At 58.9% G+C, this 22,474-nt stretch overlaps 1 protein-coding gene across 1 annotated transcript in view; it reads right to left on the minus strand.

The window, feature by feature from the left end:
* Nucleotides 1–1,249: 1,249 nt before the first annotated feature.
* sema3gb (sema domain, immunoglobulin domain (Ig), short basic domain, secreted, (semaphorin) 3Gb) overlaps nt 1,250–22,474 on the minus strand; it is a 31,976-nt gene continuing 10,751 nt past the window's right edge. The window contains exons 2-17 of the mRNA XM_078537205.1: nt 19,465–19,625; nt 18,272–18,334; nt 17,143–17,262; nt 16,032–16,125; nt 14,183–14,302; nt 13,284–13,420; nt 12,161–12,275; nt 11,368–11,437; nt 10,190–10,334; nt 8,210–8,432; nt 7,339–7,427; nt 6,464–6,505; nt 4,750–4,907; nt 4,551–4,618; nt 2,915–3,048; nt 1,250–1,603 (exon numbers count right to left, since the gene is read on the minus strand). Coding sequence (XP_078393331.1) covers nt 1,256–1,603; nt 2,915–3,048; nt 4,551–4,618; nt 4,750–4,907; nt 6,464–6,505; nt 7,339–7,427; nt 8,210–8,432; nt 10,190–10,334; nt 11,368–11,437; nt 12,161–12,275; nt 13,284–13,420; nt 14,183–14,302; nt 16,032–16,125; nt 17,143–17,262; nt 18,272–18,334; nt 19,465–19,625 — 2,087 coding nt within the window. The 3' untranslated portion in view covers nt 1,250–1,255. The remainder of the gene's footprint in view (nt 1,604–2,914; nt 3,049–4,550; nt 4,619–4,749; nt 4,908–6,463; nt 6,506–7,338; nt 7,428–8,209; nt 8,433–10,189; nt 10,335–11,367; nt 11,438–12,160; nt 12,276–13,283; nt 13,421–14,182; nt 14,303–16,031; nt 16,126–17,142; nt 17,263–18,271; nt 18,335–19,464; nt 19,626–22,474) is intronic.

The following is a 22,474-nucleotide window of genomic DNA, read 5'->3' on the forward strand; positions in this document are numbered from 1 at the left end:
CAGAACAACCCAGGCTCCTCCATCTTTGGTATCGCTACTGAACGCCTACACGTGAAAGGGATACAGGACTATGTACAAGACAGAATAAATAGGTTGACAGGAAAACCAAATCAGCCAGGGTTTGGAGGGCGAGGTCAGCCTCGCACCTCCTGATTGCACAGAGACATCTCAGTGACAGTGACAGCGACAGCCTTTTAAGGTGCAACCAAGGATGCAAGGAAAAGGGCCAGCAGGCGAGAAACCCTCAGGACCACAGGCGGGGAGAAGGAAACATGAACTAAAGTGCGGCCCCACGACTCCGGAGTGGATCCCGTGGCCACGGCGAGGCAGAGGACCCCACCTTGGCCCTGCTGCGGCCCTTTACGTGCTGCACAGCTCGCAAAACACACCGCGCCACCCCCCCCACCCCCATCGGACGATCCCAACCTCGCGCCTCTGCCCCTGAGCCTAAAATTTCTTCGAAAGGTCCCCGTGGGAGGAGAGGTCACGGGACCCGGAGAGTGCAGAACCAGGCCATTCGGCCCACCCAGCCTGCGCTGGTCGGGGCGGCAAAAAGGCGGGGCTTATCGACAAGCTCACCACCGGCCGTCGCACGGGAGTGGGGGGGGTGGACTCACGAGTTCCGTTCCCTACCCCCACCCCCCACCACCCACCCGTAATGGTCTGGCCCGGTGGGTAGGGTCTCATTAGCCCGCATTCTGGCTGGGCGCTGGTAGGGGGGTGAAATCAGTCAGGGTTCCCCTCCCTTCGCTTCTGGGGGTGGGGTAATAGGGGGGGTCGGGGGTCGCTGGGGTACAACTCTGCCAACTCCTGCGATGCAGACTGTAGCCGAATATCCGTCGCGGCGTTCATTCGCCCCTCCCCCACCCCGGCACCCACCAGAGCTGGTGGGCAAGGCGGGAGGGGTGGTTAGGGGAGGGGTGGCGGAATGAGATACCACCCCCCAGCCCCCGCCAACTGTGGGTGGGGGGGTGGTCTGCCCGACAGGGGAGGAGGGGATATGGGTGGATTGGTGGTGGGGGTTGGGGTGGGGTCGAGGGGACAGGGCACAGGGGGCGGGCGCCAAATGCCAGCGGCGCCCACATTACCGGGGAAAGAATCAACAGTCAGTCGGCCGTCACCACTCGGTCCTGACCCGGCTCAGTCAGCGACCACGCCGCACGCTCAAGCCGAATAGCAGGTTTCCAGTCCTAGCCTCATCGTCATGTCGGCCGCAACCCCCCACCACCCCACGCCCCCCCACCCCCGCTAGCCCCTAGGAGGCCCTCTTCGGTCTCAGAGAGCGTCTGATCTCCAGCCAATAGTCCTGGCAGTACTGGTTAATGGCCCCGGCTTCGGTTTGGAGGCGAGGGGGTTTGCCGCCAGCGTGGGGCTCGGGGGGGCTCCCCCCGGCCGGCGGGGCCTCCCCGGGGGGCTCGGGCCCGGGACTCCAAGAGGCGGCATGCACGGCGGCCCTGTCGAGGACCCGGAGGTCCACCCGGCCGGCGGTGTGACTGAAGCTGTTCTCGGTGGTCACGCAGTGGTAGATGGCAGTGTCCCGGAGCTCCAGCGAGCGGACGAGGAGGCCGTGGTCCGTCTTCAGGAACCTCTTGTCCCGGCGCAGCTGTGTGGGGGGAGGGGGGGGAAAGCGGAGAGGCCGTTAGCGGCAGCGAGAACCACGGGACATCACCGAGCCCAGAAAGCGGCTGCTGCAGCCCTTTAAGTGCTTCGCAGTTACAGATAAAAACTGAATGCAACAGCCAGCATTCCTGCAGCAGATTTCACTGCCTCAGGACAGGCCTCAGGGCAAGTGCGATCACGGGGGGCAACACAGGAAGCGGGACAGCCAATGCGCGCACAGCAAGATCCCAGAAACGTTGTGACCTGCTAATACCCAGATCATCTGTTTTTAGTGACTGTGCAGCATTCCCTCAGCACTGTCGGAGGGTCAGTGCTGAGGGAGCGCCGCACTGTCGGAGGGTCAGTGCTGAGGGAGTGCCGCACTGTCGGAGGGTCAGTGCCGAGGGAGCGCCGCACTGTCGGAGTGTCAGAGCTGAAAGAGTGCCGCACTGTCGGAGGGTCAGTGCCGAGGGAGCGCCGCACTGTCGGAGGGTCAGCGCTGAAGGAGCGCCGCACTGTCGGAGGGTCAGTGCCGAGGGAGCGCCGCACTGTCGGAGGGTCAGTGCTGAGGGAGCGCCGCACTATCGGAGGGTCAATACTGAGGGAGTGCTGCACTGTCGGAGAGTCAGTGCCGAGGGAGCGCCGCACTGTCGGAGGGTCAGTGCTGAGGGAGCGCCGCACTATCGGAGGGTCAATACTGAGGGAGTGCTGCACTGTCGGAGAGTCAGTGCTGAGGGAGCGCCGCACTGTCGGAGGGTCAGTGCTCAGGGAGTGCCGCACTGTGGGAGGGTCAGTGCTCAGGGAGCGCCGCACTGTCAGAGGGTCAGTACTGAGGGAGCGCCGCACTGTCGGAGGGTCAGTGCTGAGGGAGCGCCGCACTGTCGGAGGGTCAGTGTTGAGGGAGCGCCGCACTATCGGAGGGTCAGTGCTGAGGGAGCGCCGCACTGTCGGAGGGTCAGTGCCGAGGGAGCGCCGCACTGTCGGAGGGTCAGCGCTGAGGGAGCGCCGCGCTGTCGGAGGGTCAGGACTGAGGGAGACCGCACTGTCGGAGGGTCAGCGCCAAGGGAGCGCCGCACTGTTGGAGGGTCAGTGCTGAGGGAGCGCCGTACTGTCGGAGGGTCAGTGCTGAGGGAGCGCCGCGCTGTCGGAGGGTCAGTGCTGAGGGAGCGCTGCGCTGTCAGAGGGTCAGTGCCGAGGGAGCGCCGCACTGTCGGGAGTGAGAGAGGGAGAGGGAGTGAGAGAGGGAGAGGGAGTGAGAGAGAGAGAGAGACTAAGTGAGGAGACTGGACCTCGATCGGGTCATCGTTCCTCTTACCAGTTTCCTGCGAGCAGACCGATCCTGCTGGACAAGCCATTTGGTGGTTGCCCGGGGCGATCGAGGCCGACACTCCAGGAACGTGCTGCTTCCCTCCACTCCAAACTGTACCGTGTCCGAAATCATCCTGCTCACTGCAGAAGAAAATCCGGGGAATTAACCGGGAGAGAACACAAGCTAGAGCGGTATCTCCCTCTGGTGGCACATCAGCTACTGCGCCCTTCGATTTATACAACCCTTAATCGGCAAGGAATTCATAAAGTTTCACCCTCTCCAAAAGAAAACTGAGCAATTACATTAAACTTGTACCAAACCTTGGCTATAGCCACACTCGGGGCACTGTGCACAGTTCCGGTCTCCGTATTCCTCGGTTAGACCACACTCGGTGCACCGTGCACAGTTCCGGTCTCCGTATCCCTCGGTTAGACCACACTCGGAGCACCGTGCACAGTTCCAGTCTCCATATCCCTCGGTTAGACCACACTCGGAGCACGGTGCACAGTTCCGGTCTCCGTATCCCTCGGTTAGACCACACTCGGAGCACTGTGCACAGTTCCGGTCTCTGTATCCCCTCGGTTAGACCACACTTGGAGCACCGTGCACAGTTCCGGTCTCCGTATCCCTCGGTTAGACCACGCTCGGAGCACTGTCCACAGTTCTGGTCTCCGTATCCCTCGGTTAGACCACACTCGGAGCACCGTGCACAGTTCCGGTCTCCGTATCCCTCGGTTAGACCACACTCGGAGCACCGTGCACAGTTCCGGTCTCCGTATCCCTCGGTTAGACCACACTCGGAGCACCGTGCACAGTTCCGGTCTCCGTATCCCTCGGTTAGACCACACTCGGAGCACCGTGCACAGTTCCAGTCTCCGTATCCCTCGGTTAGACCACACTTGGAGCACTGTGCACAGTTCCGGTCTCCGTATCCCTCGGTTAGACCTGGATAAGGGGTCACAGTCTCTGGATAAGGGGGTGGACCATTTTGGACGGAGATGAGGAGAAACGTCTTCACTCGGAGAGCTGGGAATCTTGGGAATTCTCCAGCCCAGGCATCGAGTATGTTCGAGACGGAGACCGAGAGATATCTCGACTCTCTGAGAATGAAGGGATAATGGGGAGACTGGGGGGTGATGCGGGGGAGAGAAGGGGGTCAGCGGAAACTGGCCTGTGACTGACTGAAATATGGAAGGGTCACTCAGGGAGCGTCCGTGTCGGGAGACAATGTCGGGAAGGTGAAGTCCAGGGCGCGGAGCTCCCGAACGCCACAGAGGACGGGAGTTACTGTCCACCTGGATACCCACTGACCCGGAGAGGGTGGGAGTGACTGTCCACCCCGATACTCACTGACCCGGAGAGGGGGGGAATTACCGTCCACCCCGATACCCACTGACCCGGAGAGGGGGGGAGTTACTGTCCACCCCGATACCCACTGACCCGGAGAGGGTGGGAGTGACTGTCCACCCGGATACCCACTGACCCGGAGAGGGTGGGAGTTACTGACCACCCCGATACCCACTGACCCGGAGAGGGTGGGAGTGACTGTCCACCTGGATACCCACTGACCCGGAGACGGGGGGAGTTACTGTGCACCCCCACCCCCACCCCCACCAGCTCCACCTCCGGCCGGTCTCCGCACCTTTCATGTTGTAGCCCCTGCACTGCCTCAATGGGTCACCGTGCCGGACGTCCTGTCTCCGACTGCGCCTGGGGAGAGAGAGAGAAAGGCAAGCAAGCGGTCAGCTGTCGGAGCGTGGGCCATCGCTGACCCCCCTCCCCGGTCCCTCCCCCTCCCCCACCCCTCCCGCACCCTCCCCCCTCCCCCTCCCGGTACCTACCGCTTCAGTGTGGGGGTGTAGCGGGAACAGGCCTGTCCGTCCCAGGCACAGTAAGGGTCTCGGGCCAGGCAGCAGTCCGCGCACCCCAGGCCGTATCGGGCACATCGGTGCAGAGTCAACTGGGTCACCCCCACGTCCGAGGATACATACAGTTGTTGCTGCAGGGAGCAGAGACCAGGCATTATTACCGGCTTATAACCTGACCCTGACCCTGCACAGAAAACACACTGACCGTCCACTCTCTCTCTCAGGGAGATATCTGTACACTGACTGGTGTCTCTCAGTCCCTCTCTCTCTCTCAGGGAGATATCTGTACACTGACTGGTGTCTCTCAGTCCCCCTCTCTCTCAGGGAGATATCTGTACACTGACTGGTGTCTCTCAGTCCCCTCTCTCTCAGGGAGATATCTGTACACTGACTGGTGTCTCTCAGTCCCCTCTCTCTCTCAGGGAGATATCTGTACACTGACTGGTGTCTCTCAGTCCCTCTCTCTCTCTCAGGGAGATATCTGTACACTGACTGGTGTCTCTCAGTCCCTCTCTCTCTCTCAGGGAGATATCTGTACACTGACTGGTGTCTCTCAGTCCCCCTCTCTCTCAGGGAGATATCTGTACACTGACTGGTGTCTCTCAGTCCCTCTCTCTCTCTCAGGGAGATATCTGTACACTGACTGGTGTCTCTCAGTCCCCTCTCTCTCTCAGGGAGATATCTGTACACTGACTGGTGTCTCTCAGTCCCCTCTCTCTCAGGGAGATATCTGTACACTGACTGGTGTCTCTCAGTCCCCTCTCTCTCAGGGAGATATCTGTACACTGACTGGTGTCTCTCAGTCCCCTCTCTCTCAGGGAGATATCTGTACACTGACTGGTGTCTCTCAGTCCCCTCTCTCTCAGGGAGATATCTGTACACTGACTGGTGTCTCTCAGTCCCTCTCTCTCTCTCAGAGAGATATCTGTACACTGACTGGTGTCTCTCAGTCCCCTCTCTCTCTCAGGGAGATATCTGTACACTGACTGGTGTCTCTCAGTCCCCTCTCTCTCAGGGAGATATCTGTACACTGACTGGTGTCTCTCAGTCCCTCTCTCTCTCTCAGGGAGATATCTGTACACTGACTGGTGTCTCTCAGTCCCTCTCTCTCTCTCAGGGAGATATCTGTACACTGACTGGTGTCTCTCAGTCCCTCTCTCTCTCTCAGGGAGATATCTGTACACTGACTGGTGTCTCTCAGTCCCTCTCTCTCTCAGGGAGATATCTGTACACTGACTGGTGTCTCTCAGTCCCTCTCTCTCTCTCAGGGAGATATCTGCACACTGACTGGTGTCTCTCAGTCCTCTCTCTCTCTCAGGGAGATATCTGTACACTGACTGGTGTCTCTCAGTCCCCTCTCTCTCTCAGGGAGATATCTGTACACTGACTGGTGTCTCTCAGTCCCCTCTCTCTCTCTCAGGGAGATATCTGTACACTGACTGGTGTCTCTCAGTCCCCTCTCTCTCTCTGGGGGATATCTGTACACTGCGGGATCTTGCTGTGCCTAACGTGGCTGCCATTTTCCCGACATCGCGGCTCTGACTGCAATGGAAACCCGCTCCGTTGGCCAGAGGCGCTTCGGGACGATGCTGAGGTGGGAACGGGCGCCAGTTGAGCTGATTTCTCCTCCCGCTCCCTGTTTAACCCTCTCGCTACCTCTCCCCTGTTATTCCAAGTCCCTCCTTACCCTTTTCGAGGAGATCTTCATCGTTCTGACAGCCGCCGGGTGCTGAAAGTGTTATAAAAGAGTAGAAGACGTCAAGAAATATATTTCGCTGCACTCCCCAAGTTGGCACCTTCCACCCCCAACCCCACGGATCACCACCTTGTCCCCTGTCCACCCCTCTCCGACTCTGTCACCCCTTCTCCTGAGTTCAGTATCTGAACTGGGACCAGCCACATAAATACCGTGGCTCCAAGAGCAGGTCAGAGGCTGGGAATCCCGCAGAGAGTAACTCACCTCCTGACTCCCCCAAAGCCTGTCCACCATCTACAAGGCACAAGTCAGGAGTGTGATGGGATACTCCCCACTTGCCTGGATGAGTGCAGCTCCCACAACACTCAAGAAGCTCGACACCGTCCGGGACAAAGCAGCCCCCGCTTGATGGGCACCCCATCCACAAACATTCACTCCCTCCACCACCGACGCACAGGGGCAGCAGTGTGTGTACCATCTACAAGATGCACTGCAGCAACTCGCCAAGGCTCCTTCGACAGCGCCGCCCAAACCCACCACCTCTACCGTCTAGAAGGACGAGGTCAGCAGACACATGGGGAACATCACCACCTGCAAGTTCCCCTCCGAGCCCCTCACCATCCCGACTTGGAAATACATCGGCCGTTCCTTCACTGTCGCTGGGGTCAAAATCCTCCCTCCCTAACAGCACGGTGGGTGTACCTACACCACACGGGGACTGCAGCGGCTCAAGAAGGCGGCTCACCCCCACCTTCTCAAGGGGGCAATTAGGGATGGGCAATAAATGCTGGGCCCGGCCAGCGACGCCCACCTCTCTCTTGTGGAAGTTCCAGGGACAAATTCCATGGAAAGACTGTTTCTCTTACCCTGAAAACCTGCACCTCCTCCAGTGTGAGCTCTTCAATCTCCTGATCACCCTTGGGTAGCACAATGACCTTCTGCACGGTGCCCCGGTCTGTAACAGAGAGAGAGAGAGGGAGACAGAGGGCCAAGCACAGGCTGTCAGACAATGCGGCCAGTCCGCTCCGGCGATATTCCTGTGCCCTGCCCCGTGAGCGCCTCCCAGTGGTCTTGACCTCCACGCGCGCGGCCCAGGGAGGATCCAAAGGCCCCACCCCCTGCCCCGCTGAGCTGTGCTTCGGGGGGGTGGGTGTGTCGGCTCGATCCCCCGTCCGGTCAGGGAAGGGTGGGGGGAGGGTGCAGAAGGGCAGCATACATATACCCCACCCACCCACTACCCCCCCACCCCCACCCCCGATCAGCACCCAGCAATACCGGTCAGTCACCGGGGCTCTCCACACCGGGTGCAGCCCATTGCCTGGACGGCGATGGCGCCCCTAGCCGAATAGCCCGGGGAGGCTGGGGGTCGGGGGGGGGTGGCCGCTCGGGGAGGTAGAGGGGGCACTCCCGGAGCTCCCGAAATTCCAATCGATTCCTCCTGACGCCCAGTGAAGGGCGTTGGGGTGGGGGGAGGAAATGGGTGATTTCTGCACAGCAAGATCCCACAATGATAATGACCCAGCCCCATGTGGGTTCGTTTTGTTTTTATCTATAAGTGATGTTAGTCGTTGGGGGAGGTGGGGGGATAAATAAAGTCACCCCTCACCCCCTCACCCCCTCACCCCCCCACCCCCTCACCTCCTCACCCACTCACCCCCCACCGCTCTCCCTCTGGTAGTTGCCGTGTGGGGACAGTTACCCCTCCTCACGCGCTCTCTCTCTCTCGGGGGGCCCTACCTGTCCCGAGGAACAGCACCGGGTAGCGGCCGTCGACTGCGTCCACCTGGTCCACGGCGATGGTGGTGAATTTGTAACCCACGTTGGTGCGGATGACCAGAGGCTGCCGGTGAAGTGGGTAGACGGGGTTGTACATCAGAGGGTGCGAGCGGATAAAGTGCGTCACCTCGTCCGGATAATCCCCGGTCGACCCCATCCCCGGGGTGAAGGACCCGCCCGGGCACTGCGGGCACAGAAAGATCCCACAGTTTGACCTCAGCCGCTTCAGCCCTAACTCAGAAGCCGGAGTGGGGTCAGCCCATTCATCCTCCGCCCCCCTCAATCGAGAGCCTGCTTCCCCCACCCCGCTCACTAAGACCGTGGCCTTCTTGAGTCCCCGCCCGGGTGGTGTAGGTACACCCCACCCCGCTAGTGAGGTGTCAGCTGTGGCTCAGTTCATAGCACCCTCACCTTTCGAGTCAGAAGGTTGTGGGTTCATGTCCCACTCCAGGACTTTGAACCAAAAAAAAAAGTCGAGAACTGTGAATGTACTCGAAAGAGTTACACCCGCCGCGCCACGAGGGAGGGGAGTTCCCAGGATTCGGACCCAGCGACAGTGAAGGGACGGCCGATTATATTTCCAAGTCGGGATGGAGAGTGCGGGGCTTGGAGGGGGGAACTCGCAGGCGTCGGGTGTTCCCCATGTGTCTGCTGCCCTCGTCCTTCTAGCAAACCATAAGACATAGGAGCAGAAGTAGGCCATTCGGCCCATCGAGTCTGCTCCGCCATTCAATGAGATCGAGGCTTATCTGATCAGCCTCAGCTCCACTTTCCTGCCTTTTTCCCCCATAACCCTTGATTCCCTTACTGATTAAAAATCTGTCTATCTCAGCCTTGAATATACCTAATGGCCCAACCTCTACAGCCCTCTGTGGGTAAAGAGTTCCAGAGACTCACTACCCTCTGAGAATAGAAATTCCTCCTCATCTCTGTTTTAAATGGGCGCCCCCTTACTCTGAGATTATGCCCTCTGGTCCTAGACTCTCCCACAAGGGGAAACAACCTCTCAGCATCGACCCTGTCAAGCACCCTGAGAATCTTGTATGTTTCAATAAGGTCGCCTCTCATTCTTCTAAACTCCAATGAGTACACACTAGGTGGTAGAGGTCGTGGGGTTTGGGCGGCGCTGTCGAAGGAGCCTTGGTGAGTTGCTGCAGTGCATCTTGTAGATGGTACACACACTGCTGCCCCTGTGCGTCGGTGAGTGGAGGGAGTGAATGTTTGTGGATGAGGTGCCGATCGAGTGGGGGCTGCTTTGTCCCGGACGGTGTCGAGCTTCTCGAGGTATGGAACAGGTTGGCCACTAGATGGGAGCATTTCTCCACATTACAGAGACGGTCAGCGCTCGAGGATTCACTATGAACAGCGCAGTTAAAAGCAGAAAGAATAGAAAGCAAAGCAAAAACTGCCTTCAATTCGAGACTGATCGAATAAGAAAGAGGTAATTTATGCCAAACTTGTTTTGAACTTTGCTTACATCACACATGGGATCCCTGTGCACAGCTCTGCTCTCCAAGATACACAGTGCGGCGCTCCCTCAGTACTGACCCTCTGACAGCGCGGCGCTCCCTCAGTACTGACCCTCCGACAGTGCGGCGCTCCCTCAGCACTGACCCTCCGACAGTGCGGCGCTCCCTCAGCACTGACCCTCCGACAGTGCAGCGCTCCCTCAGCACTGACCCTCCGACAGTGCGGTGCTCCCTCAGCACTAACCCTCCGACAGTGCGGCGCTCCCTCAGCACTGACCCTCCGACAGTGCGGCGCTCCCTCAGCACTGACCCTCCCACACTGCGGCGCTCCCCCAGCACTGACCCTCCGACAGTGCGGCGCTCCCTCAGCACTGACCCTCCGACAGCGCAGCGCTCCCTCAGCACTGACCCTCTGACAGCGCGGCGCTCCCTCAGCGCTGACCCTCTGACCGTGTGGCGCTCAGTGACTCACCGCTCCTGGTCTGGGATAAGGGACCTTCCCAGAGTAGGGCACCCACTGGTAATTCAGGCCTTCCTTGTGGGCGAAGGGACCGTTGAAGACAGTGCGAATGTCCATCATCGAGTAAACACAGACAGCAGTGCCTCGGAACACAGAGCTAGAGGGCAAAACAAGGAGAGGGTGAGGGGGAGAGTTTGCGGGGGCAGAGAGAGAGATACTGGGGAAGGCACAGGCAGTGAGGGAGAAGAGGAAGAGTGGGATATGGGGAGGATAGGGAGGGTTGTAGGAGTTTACAGAGATAGGGCTGGGTGTGGGGGCTGGAGGAGGTTACAGAGAAAGGGAGGGTTGTAGGGGCTGGAGGAGGTTACAGAGATAGGGAGGGTTGTAGGGGCTGGAGGAGGTTACAGAGATAGGGAGGGGTGTAGGGGCTGGAGGAGGTTACAGAGATAGGGAGGGTTGTAGGGGCTGGAGGAGGTTACAGAGATAGGGAGGGTTGTAGGTGCTGGAGGAGGTTACAGAGATAGGGAGGATTGGAGGGGCTGGAGGAGGTTACAGAGATAGGGAGGGTTGTAGGGGGCTGGAGGAGGTTACAGAGATAGGGAGGGTTGTAGGGGCTGGAGGAGGTTGCAGAGATAGGGAGGGTTGTAGGGGCTGGAGGAGGTTACAGAGATAGGGAGGGTTGTAGGGGCTGGAGGAGGTTACAGAGATAGGGAGGGTTGTAGGTGCTGGAGGAGGTTATAGAGATAGGGAGGGATGTAGGGGCTGGAGGGGGTTACTGGGATAGGGAGGGGTGTAGGGGCTGGAGGAGGTTACAGAGATAGGGAGGGGTGTAGGGGCTGGAGGAGGTTACAGACATAGGGAGGGGTGTAGCGGCTGGAGGAGGTTAGAGAGATAGGGAGGGTTGTAGGGGCTGGAGGAGGTTACAGAGATAGGGAGGGTTGTAGGGGGCTGGAGGAGGTGACAGAGATAGGGAGGGGTGTAGGGGCTGGAGGAGGTTACAGAGATAGGGAGGGTTGTAGGGGCTGGAGGAGGTTACAGACATAGGGAGGGGTGTAGGGGCTGGAGGAGGTTACAGGTTTAGGGAGGGTTGTAGGGGCTGGAGGAGGGTTAGGGTTAGGGAGGGTTGTAGGGGCTGGAGGAGGGTTAGGTTTAGGGAGGGTGTATCTCGGGCTGGGGGTCTCTGTACTTACCCGGATGTGGAGAAAACGCCAAAAATAAGAGGATTCTTCTCATCCTGACTCGGCTGAATAAACACATCTCCTGGAGAGAGGGAGAGAGAGAGAGACAGAGAGAGAGAGAGAGAGACAGAGAGAGAGAGAGAGAGACAGAGAGAGAGAGAGACAGAGAGAGAGAGAGAGACAGAGAGAGAGAGACAGAGAGAGAGAGAGAGAAGGTTGGAGAGAGAGAAAGAGAGAGACAGAGAGAGAGAGAGACAGAGAGAGAGAGAGAGAGAGACAGAGAGAGAGAGAGAGAGACAGAGAGAGAGAGGGAGAGAGAGAGAAGGTTGGAGAGAGAGACAGAGACAGAGAGAGAGAGAGAGAGACAGAGAGAGAGAGAGAGAGAGACAGAGAGAGAGAGAGAGAGAGAGAGACAGAGAGAGAGAGAGAGAGACAGAGAGAGACAGAGACAGAGAGAGAGACAGAGAGACAGGGAGAGAGAGAAAGAGAGAGAGAAGGTTGGAGACAGAGAGAGAGAGCGCGAGGAGGACAGAGTTAATGAGAGGGGGGGTGTTGATGTGGAGAGTGAGGTCGGGGGTCAGAGAGGAGCAATGAGACAGAGGGAGAGTCCGCGGGAAGGACGGAGGGCGAGAAACAGAGGGAGAGAGCGAGACAAAGGGAAAGATGGTTAATTTTACCAAGCTTTTCGCGCTCCGACGATGAACTGCAGCCCGACCACCTGTGCCCTCTCTCCCACCTCCCCCCCCCACCACCACCCCCCCGCGTCTCCTCCAGGCGCCCCAGGGCATTGAGAGGGTTCACTTACCCAGCTGGTCAAAGTGTGTCTCCACGTCGTCCACTCCTCCCACCGAGCAAACCAACCTCGCCTTCAGGAAACTCGTCCACTTGTTGACCAGGGAGCGCTTCCCCCCACTGTCGTTCTGTGGACGAGCACATCAGACTCAGCGTCAGTGACCTGCTCCCCGCGGCTGCTTTTAACACACCCGACCGGGCAGGGAGAGTGTGTGTGCGTCAACACCCAGTGAGAGATCTCCCCAATCCCACCCGATAGCGTGGCCAGTGCAGAGATACCGGGAGTCGGGGGCTGAAAGGGTTAAGCTCCAAGGCTAACTCGCACAGACTGGGCTCCCTCGAGTGTCGGACATTTAGAGGGGCGGGGGTGATCCGATCGAGGGGCTTAAGATGGTTAAAGGATTCGATGGGGAGGGGGGGGATGTCAGGAAGCACATCTTCACACAAAGGGGAGCGGGAATCGGGAACTCTCTCCCCCACCTCCCAGCTACAAGAAGCTGTCCAGGATGGGAGGGCAGCGGGATGGTAGGGGGTCCATCAGAAATATCAAAACTGGGACTTTCGTTGGGTCAGGGGGGATTTAAGGGTTGTGAAACCAAGATGGGTATATGGAGTTAAGGGACAGAGCACCGTGGTCTGATTGTGTGGGACAGCAAGTGCGAGAGGGGCTGAATGGCCTCCTCCTGTTCCTGTGTAACAGGCTCGAGAGGGGCTGAATGGGCCTCCTCCTGTTCCTGTGTAACAGGCTCGAGAGAGGGGCTGAATGGCCTCCTCCTGTTCCTGTGTAACAGGCTTGAGAGGGGCTGAATGGCCTCCTCCTGTTCCCGTGTACAGGCTAGAGAGGGGCTGAATGGCCTCCTCCTGTTCCTGTGTAACAGGCTAGAGAGGGGGGCTGAATGGCCTCCTCCTGTTCCTGTGTAACAGGCTCGAGAGGAGGGGCTGAATGGCCTCCTCCTGTTCCTGTGTAACAGGCTTGAGATGGGGGCTGAATGGCCTCCTCCTGTTCCTGTGTAACAGGCTCGAGAGGGGGGGCTGAATGGCCTCCCCCTGTTCCTGTGTAACAGGCTCGAGAGGGGGGCTGAATGGCCTCTTCCTGCAACATTGTGAGTCAACGATTCGGGGTAGCGCGCACTCACCAGGCAGACGCGGCCCACTCTGGAATAGAACTGACCGCTCCCGGCCTCGGTGGACCTCTCCCGGAAAAAGAAGTAGAGTTTATCGTCGGTCCGCTCGGCGCTGTCCGGGATCACCTGAGCCCGGAGGAAGATGGGATCTGCGAAACAGGGAGACTCCATTAACAGGACGGTGATCAGCAGTGTACGCACTTCCTCAGGACGTCCCCAAAACCCCCACGGCCAATGATGGGGTATTTTTTTTTTTTTAACCAAATTGTGCCCCCTGTTGGAATGCAGCAACCTCAGCCGTCACTGTGCGCACAGCAAGATCCCACAAACAGCATTGTGATAATGACCCGGATCATCTGTTTTTTTGGTGATGTTGAATGAAGGATAAATATTGGCCCCAGGACACCAGGGAGACCTCTTCCCCCCCACCCCCCTTCCACACTCCCTCAGCGCTGACCCTCTGACAGTGCGGCGCTCCCTCCGCACTGACCCTCCGACAGTGCGGTTCTCCCTCAGCACTGACCCTCCAACAGTGCGGTGCTCCCTCAGCACTGACCCTCCGACAGGGCGGCGCTCCCTCAGCACTGACCCTCCGACAGTGCGGCGCTCCCTCAGCACTGACCCTCCGACAGTGCGGCGCTCCCTCAGCACAGCGCAACACTCCCTCAGCACTGACCCTCCGACAGCGCGGCACTCCCTCAGCGCTGACCCTCCGACAGTGTGGCGCTCCCTCAGCGCTGACCCTCCGACAGTGCGGCGCTCCCTCAGCACTGACCCTCCGACTGTGCGGCGCTCCCTCAGCACTGACCCTCCGACAGTGCGGCGCTCCCTCAGCGCTGACCCTGGATTACTACTCCAGTAGGTGTGCGTTTCCCCAGATCCATACCAGCTCCTGCTTTGCGTTTTCTTACCGTGTAACCATCGTGAATCGTATTGTTCTGTACGAATAGCTGGGCGATTTCCCAAACTCCGGAATAAGGCAGCATCCATTCCCATAAAATCTATGTGCACTCCAGCGTACAGGTTCCCGTCTGCGGGAGGTTCCGGGGGGGTGGGGAAGTGGGAGTGGGGGAAGAATCAGAGCCTTAAACAGCGTCCAAACTCAGAAAGCACATGTCAACTGACCGGGCGGTGTCCGAAATATTTCAGAGCGTTCGACAGCGCGGTATGCATAGCAAGATCCCACCAACCTCAGTCAGGTAAAGCAGCCGTATCATGGTGATGGTTCAGGGGTAAATATCGGCCCCAGGACACCGGAGAGAAATCCCCCCTCCTTTTATACCCACCCAAGAGGGCCAGACGGGTGCTCGGCTTAAAGTCTCACCCTGAAGGACGGCACCTCCGACAGTGCGGCGCTCCCTTAGTACTGACCCTCCCACAGTGTGGCGCTCCCTCAGCACTGACCCCTCCGACAGTGCGGCGCTCCCTCAGCACTGACCCTCCGACAGTGCGGCGCTCCCTCAGCACTGACCCTCCGACAGTGCGGCGCTCCCTCAGCACTGACCCTCCCACAGTGCGGCGCTCCCTCAGCACTGACCCTCCGACAGTGCGGCGCTCCCTCAGTACTGACTCTCTGACAGTGCGGCGCTCCCTCAATGTTCACCCTCGGACAGTGCGGCGCTCCCTCAGTACTGACCCTCGGACAGTGCTGCGCTCCCTCAGTACTGACCCTCCGACAGTGCGGCGCTCCCTCAGCACTGACCCTCCGACAGTGCGGCGCTCCCTCAGCACTGACCCTCCGACAGTGCGGCGCTCCCTCAGCACTGACCCTCCGACAGTGCGGCGCTCCCTCAGCACTGACCCCTCCGACAGTGCGGCGCTCCCTCAGCACTGACCCTCCCACAGTGCGGCGCTCCCTCAGCACTGACCCTCCCACAGTGCGGCGCTCCCTCAGCACTGACCCTCCGACAGTGCGGCGCTCCCTCAGTACTGACTCTCTGACAGTGCGGCGCTCCCTCAGTGTTCACCCTCGGACAGTGCGGCGCTCCCTCAGTACTGACCCTCGGACAGTGCTGCGCTCCCTCAGTACTGACCCTCCCACAGTGCGGCGCTCCCTCAGCACTGACCCTCCGACAGTGCGGCGCTCCCTCAGCACTGACCCTCCGACAGTGCGGCGCTCCCTCAGCACTGACCCTCCGACAGTGCGGCGCTCCCTCAGCACTGATCCTCCGACAGTGCGGCGCTCCCTCAGCACTGACCCTCCGACAGTGCGGCGCTCCCTCAGCACTGACCCTCCCACAGTGCGGCGCTCCCTCAGTACTGACCCTCCCACAGTGCGGCGCTCCCTCAGCACTGACCCTCCCACAGTGCGGCGCTCCCTCAGCACTGACCCTCGGACAGTGTGGCACTCCCTCAACACTGACCCTCGGACAGTGCGGCGCTCACTCAGCACTGACCCTCCGACAGTGCGGTGCTCACTCAGCACTGACCCTCCGACAGTGCGGCGCTCCCTCAGCACTGACCCTCGGACAGTGTGGCACTCCCTCAACACTGACCCTCGGACAGTGCGGCGCTCACTCAGCACTGACCCTCCCACAGTGCGGCGCTCCCTCAGCACTGACCCTCGGACAGTGCGGCACTCCCTCTGTACTGCAGTGCGAGTGTCAGGCCTGAGGATTTGAAATCCTGGGCTCAAAGCCACAAGGTCTTGGTCCAGAAGTGGGTGAGAGACCTCCCGAGTACCTGCCAATGCCCTTGTGAGGCATTGGAACTCTCAGCCATGGGGAGAGTGAGAGGGGGAAGAGAATGAATCTTACTCACTGATTAGGGCTGCCATACTCTCCTCTCTGGGGTCGTAGGGACATTTGCCCTTCCCTGATTCTAACTGTCCTGGGACCAGCCGGAAGATGTAGTCCTGTGGAGAAGAGAGGGCAAATCGTGAGGTTAACATGGGTCACAGGTCGTATGGCCATTGAGGCATGGGGGCATAATAAATGGCGGAGGGTAATGGGGTCAGTATCCGTGGAGATCTCAGCGATATTGTCACTGGGCTACCAATCCAGAGGCCTATTCTAAGTGTTATTTGTTGTCTGACTGAGAGCTCTGGAGGCTTCTATGGTTGAACATTAAATGTTTATTAACAACTCGGAACTATATCCAATGTCCAGGCCTCCATGAGTGTCGTCTCCACGCTGACTTGTTCCAGACTCTTCTACACACAGTCTACTATCACCTGACTCTCTACATCAACTATGTCGGTGGTACCATTTCCCCAGTCCCACATTAACTCTTGCTCTGCCGACCAACCTTATACTACACCTCCCCCCTCCAAGTCCTTACCCACATATATTCACGATCCAGTCTTTATCTTTATTTCCATCGCTACGTGGGTGGTACCATTTCCCCAGTCCCACATTAACTCTCGCTCTGCCGACCAACCTTATACTACACCTCCCCCCAACTCCTTACCCAAATATATTCACGATCCAGTCCTTATCTTTATTTCCATCGCTAGGTGGGTGGTACCATTTCCCCAGTCCCACATTAACTTCGGCGGGAGTGGGGCGATGCCAGCAGCGGGCGGGCGGTGGGGGGGCGAGCCGGAAACTCCCGCCCCGTTCAGTTCCGGGCGGCGACAAGCGCTGGCCCCGCCCCCAGGCGGAAGCCCGAGGTCCCCACGGGCGAATAGTAGACCAGCCGAGAAACGAAGGAGGAGAAGTACGCGCAGAGGGATTTGTCATGGGGATTCCCTATGTAAACGTGTCACGCTGGGAGGGCCGCGATGCACACTGCAGTCGGATAGCCTGCTCACACAATTCGGCTGGTGCGCGTGATAGAGAGAGAGAGAGAGGGAGGGAGAGGGCGCGGCACAGATAGACCGCAACGCCTTTAGGCTATAGACCCCACCGACCAGTCCCACCCCTGTACCCACCTCAGAGCGCCAACCTCGATGGACGAAGGTGCAGGCCGGGTTGAAGGCGCCCGTGCCGCAGGTGTAGAGGTGGGTCCGGTTCCAGCGCTCGATCAGCCGGACGTAATTCGCACACTCACCCTGGGAGCGGTGGGGAGGGGAGAAACAGACAAGAGACGTGACCAAGGCAAACTCACTTCGACCCTCCTCCCCGCCACCTTCAGCCCCTGGCCCACCCCCTCACACCCCCCCACTCCAAGAATGCCAACCTCCGTTCCCAACCGGACAGGAACCTCTCTTCAGCCCCCTCGCACCCTCCGGCCACAACGCAGAGACTCAGGAGGGATATATCGGCCTCGGAGAGCGGGGGTGGGGGTGGGGCCAGCGCAGGTTCGATCCCGGGGCGCTGAAAGGGTTACACTACGGACAAATCGCACAGACCGAGCTTGTGTTCCCCTCGAGTGTCGAAGATTAAGGGGTGATCCGATCGAGGGGTTTAAGATGATTAAAGGATCCGGTCGGGTCGATAGAGAAAAGCTATTTCCCTCTGCTGGGAAGGGGGCGTTGGGGAGTCCGGAACGAGGGGGCTCGAGAGGGGCTGAATGGCCTCCTCCTGTTCCTGTGTAACAGGCCCAAGAGGGGCTGAATGGCCTCCTCCTGTTCCTGTGTAACAGGCCCAAGAGAGGCTGAATGGCCTCCTCCTGTTCCTGTGTGACAGGCTCGAGGAGAGGGGCTGAATGGCCTCCTGTTCCTGTGTGACAGACTCGAGGAGAGGGGCTGAATGGCCTCCTCCTGTTCCTGTGTGACAGGCTCGAGGAGAGGGGCTGAATGGCCTCCTCCTGTTCCTGTGTGACAGGCTCGAGGAGAGGGGCTGAATGGCCTCCTCCTGTTCCTGTGTGACAGGCTCGAGGAGAGGGGCTGAATGGCCTCCTCCTGTTCCTGTGTGACAGGCCCGAGGAGAGGGGCCGAAAGGCCTCCTCCCTGTCCCTAGGTCTCCCCCCCCTGTCAGACAGCCCTCTCCAGCCTCGAGTCTCCTCTCGGCTTCCCACCTGCACTAGGGAACAGTCTGCCTCCTGGGAGCGGCCGCCCAGCAATGGGGGCAGGGGTGAAGCGATGGAAGGGAGAATGGGACTAAGATCTCGTTACTTACATCCCGACCTTTCCCGGCCATTCGGCATTCATCCCGACGAAATTCTGAAGCCGGCCAGTGGATCTGTAAATTAACAGTAAATATTACCCGGTCTGCACAGGGAGCGGGTTCCAAATTGCACAATAAACTCACAAGGCACAGGAGGAGGCCATTCAGCCCATCAGTCAGGTGCCCGCTCTTTGAAAGGTCTGTCCAATTAACTCCGCCCTCGCCCAGTTGGCTCCATCCCCTGCAAATCTTTCCCCTTCAAATATTATCCAACTCCCCCCCTTTGTGAAAGTTGTTACTGAATCTGAGGGTCAGTGCTGAGGGAGCGCCGCACTGTCGGAGGGTCAGTGCTGAGGGAGCGCCGCACTGTGGGAGGGTCAGTGCTGAGGGAGCGCCGCACTGTCGGAGGGTCAGTGCTGAGGGAGCGCCGCACTGTCGGAGGGTCAGTGCTGAGGGAGCGCCGCACTGTGGGAGGGTCAGTGCTGAGGGAGCGCCGCACTGTCGGAGGGTCAGTGCTGAGGGAGCGCCGCACTGTCGGAGGGTCAGTGCTGAGGGAGCGCCGCACTGTCGGAGGGTCAGTGCTGAGGGAGCGCCGCACTGTCGGAGGGTCAGTGCTGAGGGAGTGCCGCACTGTCGGAGGGTCAGTGCTGAGGGAGCGCCGCGCTGTCGGAGGGTCAGTGCTGAGGGAGAGAGAGAGAGAGAGAGCGGTAAAGATTGACGAGAATGGTTCCAGGGATGAGGAACTTCAGTTCTGTAGACAGATTGGAGACGTTGGGACTGTTCTCCTCGGAGAAGAGAAGGTCGAGAGGAGTTTTGATGGAGGTGTTCAAAATCACAAGGGGGTCTGGGACAGAGTGGACAGAGGGAGAAACTGTTCCCAGTGGCGGGAGGTTTGAGAACCAGAGGGATGCGGATTTAAGGCGATCGGTAAAAGAAGCAACGGAGACGCGAGGAGAAACATTTTCACGCAGCGAGTGGTTAGGATCTGGAACGCGCTGCCCGAGAGTGTGTGGGAGAGGCAGGGTCAATCAAGGCTTTCCAAAGCGGGAATGGGATCGCTGTCTGAAAAGGAAGAATGTGCAGGGTGACGGGGAGAAGGCTGGGGGAGTGGGTCAGATGCTGACTGGGAGAGCATGTACCGACCCGACGGGCTGAATGGCCTCCTTCTACCACCCCCCATAACCATTCGGTGACTCCAGACTCACAATGAGAGGCTCCTTGTTAATGTTGTGCATGTCCAGAGCCACCACGTATTCCCGGGTTCCCAGGTACATCCGGTCCTGATCCTGATCCATCATCAGGATACGGAAATCGCTGGTGTTCAGCATGAAGTTGAGTGGCCGGGCAGTCCCTGTCTGTAAAAGCTCTGCAAGACAGATAAACACACACGCCCGTATTCACCAAACCGTTTCCTAATGCACATACCCCACACACACAGTCCGGCACTGAACTTCACACCCATCACATTCAGTGCCCTTAACTCGAGTGACAGACCAGGCAACACTCCCCAGTGTCAGCGCTGAGGGAGCGCCGCACTGTCGGAGGGTCAGTACTGAGGGAGCGTCGCACTGTCGGAGGGTCAGTACTGAGGGAGCGCCACACTGTTGGAGGGTCGGTGCTGAGGGAGCGCCGCACTGTCGGAGGGTCAGCGCTGAGGGAGCGCCGTACTGTCGGAGGGTCAGTGCTGAGGGAGCGCCGCACTGTCGGAGGTTCAGCGCTGAGGGAGCGCCGCACTGTCGGAGGGTCGGTGCTGAGGGAGCGCCGCACTGTCGGAGGGTCAGTGCTGAGGGAGCGCCCGCACTGTCGGAGGGTCAGTGCTGAGGGAGCGCAGTGGGGAGTTCTGCCTGGTGTCCAGGGTCCAATATTTATCCCTCAACCACCCTCACTAAAAACAGACAATCTAGGTCATTCTCACATTGCTATTAGTGGGAGCGTGCTGTGCATAAATTGGCTGCTCCATTTTTGAGATTGAGCGAGAGTTGGAAGATTCAGAGAGAGAGGGTGGCACAGAGAGAGAGAGAGAGAGAGGGAGACAAAAGAAAGTGGGAGACGGACAGGTGGACAAAGAGAGACAGAGAGAGAGGGAAACAGAAAGACAGAGAGAGACAGGTAGAGAAAAAGACAGAGACAGAAAGAGAGAGAGAGAGAGACAGGAAGAGAGAGAGAGAGAGACAAGTAGAGAAAGAGAGACAGAGAGAGAGACAGAATGAGAGAAAGAGGGAGAGAGACAGGTTGAGAAAGAGAGAGAGAGACAGAAAGACAGAGACTGGCAGAGAGAGTTTGAGAAAGAGGGAGAGAGACAGGTAGAGAAAAAGAGAGAGACAGAAAGGGAAAGAGAGAGAGACAGGTAGAGAGAGAGTTTGAGAAAGAGAGAGAGACAGAAAGAGACAGAGAGAGAGGGAGAGAGAGAGACAGGTAGAGAAAGAGAGAGAGAGAGACAGAAAGAGAAAGAGAGAGACACAGAGAGAGAGAGAGACAGAAAGAGAAAGAGAGACAGAGAGAGACAGAAAGAGAAAGAGCGACAGAGAGAGAGAGAGAGAGACGGGCAGAGAAAGACAGACAGAGAGAGAGACAGAAAGAGAAAGAGCGACAGAGAGAGAGAGAGACAGGTAGAGAAAGAGAGAGAGAGACAGGTAGAGAAAGAGAGAGAGAGACAGGTAGAGAAAGAGAGAAAGAGACAGGTAGAGAAAGAGCGACAGAGAGAGAGAGACAGGTAGAGAAAGAGAGAGACAGAGAGAGAGAGACAGAAAGAGAAAGAGAGAGAGAGAGACAGAAAGAGAAAGAGCGACAGAGAGAGAGAGAGAGAGACAGGTAGAGAAAGAGAGAGAGAGAGGGACAGAGAGAAAAAAAGAGAGAGAGAGACAGAGACAGACAGATAACAAAAGCCTGGCAGAAATAGCTCATCCCTTTAGCCTCTGGTTAACAAGTGAATCCCTTGCCTGTGCTGCCAAGGCAGCATACTTTGTGATGCAGGCTCTCGCTCCCAGTGCTCACTGGGCAATGAGCCCTCGCTGACGTCAGTTGGGACTTTGGAGCACTGACTGATCTGGTGCCAGTTCGCAGTGGGGGGAGCGGTGGGGAGGAGGGGGGGGGGAAGATTCCCTCTCCATTCCCTGGGAACTGACCTCGCTGGCAGGGCTGGCGCTCAAGCGGACTGGCACCTGCTGATCGCGTCGGCATTTCAAAAGGCTTGGCCAGCTCAGGGGGGCGATGGGGGGTCTCTGTCAGGGCCCCCTCGGTGAGCCTCCCCTCCTGCCTCTCCCCAGCCTCCGCGCCGCCTCCCTTAGTCTGTCAGTCTGATTAATAACCACCGACACTAGGGAGTTTCAGGCCCTGTTTGTGGCCTTGGTTCTGAAGGACATGGGCCGCTGTTCCCATTCAAACCCCACCCCATCCCCCCAAATCGTTCCGCCGCGGCAATTCGACTATGTGGGGCATCGCAGCCAACCCCTGATCAGCACCCCACCCGACGGTCCCCTGTGTATCTGCCTCAGCGGCGGGTCGGAGTGGGGATCAGGGGACAGTCAGCTCCCTCTCCCGCCACCAACCCCCTACCCCTGCCCCAGGGGCCTCGAGGAAGCTCTGGCAAAGCTCCACGGGATCCTGCTGTGCCCCGCAGTGGTGACCTGATCCACCGCCCCACCACTCCACATCCCACCCCACCCACCAACTCCCCCCCCCCCACACCCGTCCACAATCCCCCTCCCCCCTCCGCACGCTCCTGTCCAGGCCTTTGGTCTGAGGAAACGGGTTCTGATTTTGCCCAGGGAGAGAGGTGGGCTAGGTTACGCAGGGAGGGCCGAACAGGCTCCCCTCAGGGGTATCAGCAGCTCAAAGGGGGTGCAGGAGCAAAGAGACCCGGCGGGGGGTGAGGGGGGGTGGGCTCAGAGTGAGAGGCGGAGGGCTATTCGACTGCAGTGTGCATCGTGTCGGCTGCCCACGGGTTATCCATCGGCCCTCGTCGCTGTCACATGTGCTGCTCCGGTAGGGATCGCTGGAAACGGCTCAGATACAGGAGCCATTGTCGATTCCCCCCCATCCCTGACACCAGGCTGGGGGGGGTGGTGGTGAGGATGGGAGTGGGAGGAGATGAGCTTCCTTGCAGGACCCTGTCCTTCTGATGTTGGACAAACCGCACTGTGAACTGTGGGCTCTTTCTCATCCCATTCATCCAGTCCCCGCTACCACCCCCCCACAAAATACTCCCTATCTCTG

Source organism: Cetorhinus maximus, unplaced genomic scaffold, assembly GCF_964194155.1.
Source record: "Cetorhinus maximus unplaced genomic scaffold, sCetMax3.hap1.1 HAP1_SCAFFOLD_2053, whole genome shotgun sequence".
Lineage (NCBI taxonomy): Eukaryota > Metazoa > Chordata > Chondrichthyes > Lamniformes > Cetorhinidae > Cetorhinus > Cetorhinus maximus.